At 40.1% G+C, this 9,251-nt stretch overlaps 1 protein-coding gene across 1 annotated transcript; it reads right to left on the reverse strand.

The window, feature by feature from the left end:
• Positions 1 to 6,745: 6,745 nt before the first annotated feature.
• Positions 6,746 to 9,175, reverse strand: LOC129352578 (uncharacterized). Its single transcript, XM_055021639.1, has 2 exons — positions 8,525 to 9,175; positions 6,746 to 8,261 (listed from the first exon to the last, which is right to left on the reverse strand). Exons 1-2 carry the CDS (start codon positions 8,763 to 8,765, stop codon positions 6,955 to 6,957), a joined length of 1,548 nt encoding a protein of 515 aa, XP_054877614.1. The 5' UTR covers positions 8,766 to 9,175; the 3' UTR covers positions 6,746 to 6,954.
• Positions 9,176 to 9,251: the final 76 nt, after the last annotated feature.

Raw genomic sequence — 9,251 nt, forward strand, 5'->3', positions numbered from 1 at the left:
ACCACACACGACGACTAACCCACGTGAAACAACAAAGCTGCTAAAAAAAAAGCTGAGATTTCATAATAAGCCCCAAAAACTGAGCTGTCATCCTCAATCAGAAATGACACATAAAGTCATGACAAAGAGACATTTTTAAGAAAACTAAATTAGAAACAACACTGAGTAAAGCAAAGATGACATAAAGAAGTAATAAGTCAAGGAAGTTTGGTCATTTTTCTAAAGTTACCGCAAAGTGGGGATGTTTTTTTTTTTTAACTCTTTTGCTCCAAATACAACTTGAAGATGTTACAGAAAGGGAAACTTTTGTTTCCAGAAGATCAACAAGAGAATATTCCAGGTACAGACAGCAGACAGACAGACAGGTGGAGATATTTATCTAATAAAAGGCGGATCAGACCAGCTTATAACTGCTGTGGAGGTGATCAGTGGCACTGGAACCAGGCAGGTCTGATGGATAGAGGCCATGATAGGCTGAGTTACAATGAATCATAAACACTGAGAGAAACAAAATATCCATACTATCAAGATCACAGTGAGTGTTGGCATCAGGGCGATACTAGCGTGATGAGGTTGATAGTTTTGTTTGCAGTTTCTCTTTCATTACAGTCAGAGCTGTAGCCTATCAGGCTATCAGGCTATCAGTTCTTCTCTGTATTAGCACAACAAAAAGCCAGAAAATCAATTATCTCCTATCGTTCATCCTGAACAGGTATCTGCCAAATAAAAACTCATCAAAGAGCCAGTTGCCATGGCAGCGCCTGCAGGTGATGGAGCTTTCAGATGAGAACAGCTGAGCCGAACAAAGGCTTCACACCAGTCTGGATGCTATTGAGGCTGAATAGTCCCACAGACACGCAGAGGAAACGATGCTATTCTTTCTGGCCTCTCTGATGCAGATGATGTGAGACGACTTCAATGGCGTGAACCTTTAAAATGTGCACACAGCCTCCTCCCACCAGATGTTCTCATTGTTCTGTCATTGCTGCAGGATGAGGAGAGGTTTACTGAAACTGTGTGGAAGATGAGTAGTAACTAAACCATATTTGGAACTTTTTAAACAGAGACTATTTCTTCATGTGACTCGCCATCGAAAGAGTTTTGCCATCCGCAAACTGTTTTTCTATTTTTAAAAGAAAAGTAGACAATGACTATTTTGTCACTATTAACCAAATTAATCGTGATGAATTGATTATTGAAATAATTGTCAACTAATTCACCATTCAATTAATCGTTAAATCAAGCATGCAGGCTATAAAACATGCACTTCGCTGAAGAAACACCCTCTGGGCTGCAATTACAAAATCTATACATTTTGCTTCTTTCTCTGTAAATATGTTCAGCCCAGATCTAAAAAACGTGTCACCACTTCAGATCTACACTGTATTGATGATGAGGCAAGCACATTTTCATGTCAAAAAAAGAAAAGAAAAAAAGAAAGTTGCAGATGCACCGTTTGCTGCAAATAATCAAACTTGCACTCAAGGAATATGATGTTATTTCAGTATTTTTCTTATTTATAAAATGAGTTGAATAATTACAAAGTATTTGTTTGTACTTCTATGCTTCTAAGATTGCATAATATAATGGAAGAAATCACTAAAGTACAGGTAGGTGGTATGTGATATGGAAGCTGAGAAGTTATTAGAATGATGTAATAAATGTTTCCTGTTTACTCATTCATAAATTGTTGGATTTGTTCATCCTTAAATTTCCATTTTTAGGTTTTCAAAAAAAAAGGAAAACATAAAAACTAAAGCAAAAATAGGATAAATATGGAATATAATTCATAACTCACATTACCCTAACTTATTGAAATGTATTATTATTATTAGTTATCCAGGTTGTTTACAGCTTTCAATACAAAACCAGGTGTATTGTACATTGTCCCTCAACAATACATAATATCTCAGAGTTACCCGTAAAGACTAGTTTGGAACTCCTGCACTTTTAACTGACTACAAAAAAAGTTTTTATGGAGTATGATATCACTGATGATGTCACTGAGTCTTTTGATCTCTGGTGGAATTCTTTCCAGGTTCATTCTGCAGTTGTTTCTGACAGAGATCTTACAAAGTTTTCGGAACTTTTGCAGACTCAGTTTTGGCGAAACAAGAATTGCTGGAAGCAATCAGAAGATGTTTCATCCTGACAAGACGCCACAGCCTTCCCCTCAGCAGGAGAAAGATGAGGCCATTTTTGGCAAAGTCCTCTCTCTGCTTTTGGAGGTGACCGATATGTTGGAGGAGAAGGAGAATTTGACCGAGCAAACGGGACAAATGCAGAGGAAACTCGGAAACATGGAACGTCTCGAAGAAGATTACATGTACCTCAAAAGCCAGATATTCATTTATAGCACGATAAATGAACATTTAAGAGAGGAGTTTTCTGAGTTGCAAGGACAATTGGAAGCTCAAGCTACCCTGAGGGATAAATACCAGAAGAAACAGAAAGAACTTGAGAAAATTATCCAAAGCAACAAAGCTTTTGAAACAGTAATTAAGGAGTTAATTTTGAAACTAAAGAATCCCAATAAACTGAAAGAAAAATATCAGGCAGCAGAAGATGAGAAAGAAATCCTGACACAAGAAAACACCAGGCTGGAAATGGAGATTCAGAAGGTCCAAAAGCAGCTTTCAATACAAAACCAGGTGGAAAAGGAGTGTGAAGAAGCGGAACGGTACAACAGAGGCTTAGAAATGAACAACAAGACTTTGGAGAAACAGCTAGAAGGTCTAGAGGACAAACTCTGGGAAAAAGAAACCAACTTTATGACTAGCTACACCCAAAACCTACAGATTAAAATCAGCCAGCTCCAAAACCAGCTTCAGACGGAAAAATACTGGACTGGCAAACTGAAAAATATCAAAAGTAATTGGATGGAAATAAGTGAGATGAACAGCAAACTTCAAGCAGAACATGAGAAGCTCAAGCTTGAGCTGAGGAAAGCTAAAAGGTTCAAGGACAAACACAGTGAAATTCAGTCTATTGTTCAAGTTAAGGAGGAAGAAAATGTCTCTCTGTTGCTGGACAATCTAAGACTTAGAAAGGAGCTGCAGAATCTTAAAAGCACGGAGGACAAAGTTGGAAAGTCAGCCAGTCCACCAAAGACAGATGAACGTGAACGAGGCCAACCTGATGAAATGCTGGATGTTATTTCCTCCTCACCTGTCCATTCAGTGAAGGACACAGAGGTCTCCTTCAGCCAGGGTGACCCACATGCTGGTGACCAATGTACCGACATTGGTCAATCAGAGACATATTCAGAGAGTTTGAGAGTTTCCACAGATCTCAGTTCCACATCTGACCATCATGTGGACGAGACTGAAGTCACTGTGGATCATGGATGTGGTGCAGATGAGACCTGTGATGGAGCTGAACCACCTCAGTCCAACCAAACGGGGAGATGGTGGAATGTGTCCCTCTATAACATGCTGTTTGCCTTACCTAAAGCCACCCACAACTACTTTATTAGCAAACAATAAGACCAAACTCACACACACACTCACACAAATTCAAATACACCAAAAACCTTTTCAAGTTTTCTCCAGGTGATGTTCAAATCACCTGGAGAAAAGCTGAATCTCAATAAGCCTTTTCCTAAAATCTCTGTTGATCAGCAAACGGCACAATCAGCTCCATTCAGGGTTGTTCCCAAACAAACAGGGAATCTGGAGAAACGTCACTTCGACATGTCTTTAGTTAAACCTAAAACCATCTGCAATTATTTTCTGCCCACACACTCACACCTAAAATAACTTCACATCACATATAACATTCACCTGATCAATGAACCAGACAAACACAAAACAAATTAAATATGCAACTAAATGTCAGAAGAATCAATCAAAAATGTTCAAACAGTAAAACATACATTTGCGGGTTCTCTTCAGGTTCTCCGACTTCTCCCTATAAAAGCTCCCTGTTAGGTGATGATAGTTCACCTGTCACCTTGTTAATTGCCTTCACTGCACACTGATGAGGTAATTAAGCTACTTGGTTCAGGTGTGTTTGACCACACCTGATTAATAATAATAGGATTAGTACCGTTAAGTAATTTACCCACAAAAAACAAACAATAGATCAATCAATCAATCAATCAATCAATCAATCAATCAATCAATCAATCAATCAATCAATCAATCAATTTCATTTCAGCAACAAGATATTTCAAAGCGCTTTACATCATAAAAACACAAAGTTATGCAAACTAGAATCAGAAATCAAAACCATCCATCCGCCCGCCCGTCCGTCCGTCCGTCCGTCCGTCCGTCCATCCATCCATCCATCCATCCATCCATCCATCCATCCATTTTCTTCTGTTTATCTGTGGTCGGGTTACGGGGTTAGCAGCTTCAGAAGGGAGACTCAGACCCCTCTCTCCCCAGCCACTTGTTCCAGCTCTTCCAAGGGAATCCCAAGGTGTTCCCAGTCCAGCTAAGAGATGTAGTCCCTCCAACGTGTCCTGGGTCTTCCCCGGGGCCTCCTCCCGGTGGGACGTGCCCGGAACACCTCACCAGGGAGACATCCAGGAGGCATCCTGACCAGATGCCCGAGCCACCTCAACTGGCCTCTCTCCATGCGGAGGAGCAGCGGCTCTACTTTGAGTCCCTCCCGAATGACAGAGTTTCTCACCCTATCTCTAAAGGAGAGACCAGCCACCCTACGGCAAAAACCCATTTCGGCCGCTTGTTCTTTCAGTCATGACCCAAAGCTCATGACCATAGATGAGGGTGGGAACGTAAATCTACTACTTAGCTCTTCACCATGACGGGCCGGTACAGCGCCGGCTTCACGGCAGACACTGCGCCAATCCGCCTGTCGATCTCCCGCTCCCTTCTTCCCTCATTCGTGAACAAGATCCCGAGATACAGGACGAAAACCACACCGTACAGCTCCTAGGATCATTGGGACACTCAAACCCCTCCACCACGATAAGGTGACAGCCTAAGGAGAGGAGCAATCAAAACCTTACATTTAATCAAGTGCCATCATTACATTCTTAATGGATTGTGTTTCAACAGCAACTCTAAACAGCCTGGTTTTAATCTACCTAAGGCAATCAGTGTTCCAGCTGTTTTTCAGTTTTCTGGAAGTTTGTTCCAGATTTATGATACATTGAAGCTGAATGTTGCTTCTCCCTGTTTGGTTCTGGAAGGTTGCTATGACAACAGAAGATCTTTCATGTATTGTGATGCTAAGCTGTTCAGTGATTTATTAACTAGCAGCAGTATTTTTAGTTTATTCTCTGACCACAGGAAGTCAGTGCAGGGACTTTAGAACTGGGTGAGACCAGAAACCAGACTGGAAGACATCAAAGTATTTGGCTATTTAATTGTTTCAACACTGATTTTTTCCATAGATATATATATATTTTTTTTAATCAGTGATTTGATGATAAAGACCTCTGTTGAAGCTTGCCCTCTAGCATCTTTCTGCTCTATCTCCTTAATGTCTGTAATCTTGATTTTAAGTTGCTTCTGTTTTCTCTTTCCCTGATTGTTTTTTTTTTTGTTTGTTTGTTTGTTTGTTTATTAGTTCTGTCAGCTGATTCGAAGCAAATCACTGTTTTGATATAGACAGTGTTGATTGTACAGCTGGTCACACAGTCATTTCATTGATGTCTTTTCCATGTTGCTGGCACAGTGCATCCCAGTCAGTGGCCTCAAAACGACACTCAGCTTCCTGTGCCCATCTTCTGTTGTATTACAGGTAAGGGGTTTACATTCTTGAGCAGAGGAAAATGAGACTGTGATCTGTGTTTTTTCCCCAGAAGCGATCTTTGTTTGGAGATGTATGAATCATTAACATGTGCATAAAACAAATCTAACGTCTGGTAGTCTCGAGCAAAGAAGCTGTTAAACATTGGCAGAGTAGCAGATAGTCAGGAATGATTAAAATCATACATTTAAAATCATAAATTTAAATATGTAATTTCTGAATGACAAAAACTCTTCCATCCTGCTGACTGGTAACAAACTTCACCTGAAGAAACATCATCTCTATAAACAGGTCCAAACTGAGATTTTTCTGGAACATCAAACAGTGACCTGGTTGTACAAACCAGAAAGACATGGCTGCCGACTCGTCTGTGTCTTTTCACATCAGGAATCTTGAGAACCACGACTACAAAAAGTGCAAAACTCAAAATATTTATCTTCCAGAGTTTGTAGGTAGATATTTATCAGAACTCTGGACTGTACTCCAGCTTCAAGGGACACAGAATAATCCAACGGCATGTAAATAGTGCTTAGACTTATGTTTGCACTTACGGTAGTTTAGCAAGCCGTCTACAAAATAATTTTCGTTAGCTGAAATGTTGAGTTACATAAAATGTTCACTTAAAAATAGGACCTGCTTCATTACCTGTTAACTTCTGACCTGATGTATTTAACATGAACATAAAAAAAAACTCGACTTCCAGATGCAGCAGTATTTATGTCATTAACCTGAATAAGTAACATTACATTTGATTTAAATGTGTACATACATTTGATGTATTTATTTATTTACATTAAATGTACATTTGAGATTTTCTTTTATCATGTTTTCCTGTCACCTTTAATATTTACTTTGAAATATTTAATCACATCAAATGTTTACTGAAACATGTACTCCATTTCATTTTACTCAAGTGAAATGTCTGATTATATAACGGTTTACTTTATCCACAAAGGACTCTTTTAAAAATGGGATCTATTTCATTGCATGTCTACTTGTTACCTGAAATATTAAACGTCTCAAGAATGTTCACATGAATCTTTATTAAATAACAGAAATCAGTCAACTCCATGTTAGTATTCAACTATACAAATATTTCAACAAAAAACAATTTGTGCAAATGCATATTTTCACAATGTACATTTTTGCATTAAACAGTACTGCCAGCTGCTACAAATATTTCAAAACAATGAGTGCAGCAAACTTATTTTTTCCCAGTCTATGTTTTACATATTAACATGTGAAGGTTTCTTTAGCAACCGTGTTCTCCAAACTGTAGCACACATACACAATCTTATCAAGAAGTGTCGTCTCTTCTCCCTCACATGTGAGCAGCAAACTTATTGGCACAGTTCTGTGTAACATCTGGTATTTGTTTCTCATGCAACCGATCACTCTTTTCACCTGGATCCTGAGGTGAGCTACAGCTTGTGTGTCTTCGACATCTTTAACATCGAGCAGACCTCTCCCTTTAGTGAACGACGGCATTTTGACCTCGGCGCACATCATTCCCGCGCTGTCTTTAATATCAAAGCCTCTGCCAGCTAACACAATATCGCCAGGTAATAAATTGGAAAGAATGCCACAGTTTTCTGCTACGTACTTGTCTGATGCACGCCCGCCCCATCCATTAGAAATAAAAGAAACGGAACCATGCGGCGTGATACCAACGAGGTATTTCATTGTGTGTCTGCCTTTGTGCTGAGAGAAGGACTGTGCGCATGCTTTCAAATTTGACGGCTTTTCTGTGCCTATTTCGAAACAGTCAACAATAATCGCCACACGCTTTCCAAATGATTTCAAAAACTGAGGCGGCATGGCGGCTTGTAAGCAGTGCCTCTCGGGCCAGCTCACTACCGGCTTAAAGTGTGTGTACAGCACATCTAGGGTGTCAGCAAAGATATCAGACAGAGTTTTGTGTGACACATTGAATAGATGGCAAAGATGCTGAACAGGCAGATCAAGTCTAAGACGCATCAGTGTCAGCACAACCATTTGAAATTGTGAAAGAGTTTGTGATGCTGGCAGAAAAGGCATAATGGTGTTAAACAACGACAACAAAACGGCTAAGCAAGGAAGTCCTGTGTAATATGTGACCTTTTTTGTGTCGTCCGTAAAAAAATTTTCGGCAGGATGTTTTTTGTTGAGCTCAGACCTGAGCTCCCTGTTCTCCTGTAACAGACGGTTTACTTCTGCCATCCTCTCTTCACACAGCTCACATTTGATTTGTTGCCTTTTTGCTGCTGGTTCATATTCATCTTCCTGACCTGCAGCCTCACACAGCTCCTCTCCAGCTGACTCCTCTTTTACAGTTTGTACCGCTGCGTGTTGATTATTTGGCTCTTCTGGGGTTTCTGATGGAGTCACTGGAACCTGATTTTCCACTTGTCGATGCGACATGTCCATCGCTGCCTTGTCTTCAGCTGCACCGCTGCAGCGCCTCTTTAATCGACCACAACGTCGGTCTGATGTCGACATATCCATCAACAGAGTTGGAACCCAGTCTGGATTCTGCTCATCCATTTCATATGCAGGTTTGCCTTGAAGAGGACATATGAGAACACAGATCAGTGTTACTACTGTAAAACTGGCAATACTAAAGCCACTTAAGCACTTTGTTTCATGTAACGTTAATTTTACTGATACTGTACTTTAAAAACAGCCATTAAATGCACCACACAGCGGTGCGGTATTCACAAAACCACTGAGAAAAACACGCTGAATACAACACACGAACTAACCGTGAGTAAACCCGAACAAAAATGTATGACAGAAAACCAACAGAGCGAATTTAGACACTCACCAGAATGGAAATGTTTGGAACAAACTTGCATATATCTCGGAATCTTGGAGAAGTTTATATCAGGACGTTTTACTGCTGATATCCAGGCCAGTCGTCTTCTTTTAGTTAGCTCAGCTACATGTTCTCCCTCACGTTGTTTCCAGGCAGGAAAACAATGAAACGAAAGTCCGTTTTCTATCTTCTTACCACTCCGGTCGTGTGACCGGACGTTACAGCCAACAACACAACAGGTCCGAACCATCGTTAAATCATTCCAACCTTCTTAAATCTGAGAGAAAGTTTTTTTTCGATGGATATTATTTGTTGCCCTTCAAGATGGCGCTCATATCCCATCAACCACTGCGCCGCAGGCTACGCCTACCAGTGACGTCAACATTAGCAATCTTGCTAACAAGCTTAGCATAATTTAGCTAACATGTGAATGGAACAGCATTACTGAACTTACACGGTTTGTTTGGAAAACGCTGAAAGGTTTTTCTGACACAAACTGCAGTTCAGAAGCTCGTTTCCCGTTGAGCCACAGGAGCGACACCCTGGTGTTAAACCACATTCTGTGACCACCGCATATTGTGAACGTTATGCGCCGTTGAGTTTTAACGCGAGTGAAATAAACAAATGGAAAGAGAGACTGTCAAAACCACACTAATATTTGATCAATGTTAAGATTATTATGGAAATATAACTCAGATGTTGTGACCATACTATTAATTATATAACATTAAATAGA

Source organism: Poeciliopsis prolifica, unplaced genomic scaffold, assembly GCF_027474105.1.
Source record: "Poeciliopsis prolifica strain line A6 unplaced genomic scaffold, Auburn_PproV2 SCAFFOLD003, whole genome shotgun sequence".
In the NCBI taxonomy this organism is placed as follows: domain Eukaryota; kingdom Metazoa; phylum Chordata; class Actinopteri; order Cyprinodontiformes; family Poeciliidae; genus Poeciliopsis; species Poeciliopsis prolifica.

Excerpts from the sequence above, each read along its gene's own strand:
- LOC129352578 (XM_055021639.1), bottom strand. The coding sequence starts at position 8,765 with ATGGTTCGGACCTGTTGTGTTGTTGGCTGTAACGTCCGGTCACACGAC. Across the intron at positions 8,262-8,524 it reads TTCCAAACATTTCCATTCTG|GCAAACCTGCATATGAAATG; the intron begins GTGAGTGTCTAA and ends GTCCTCTTCAAG.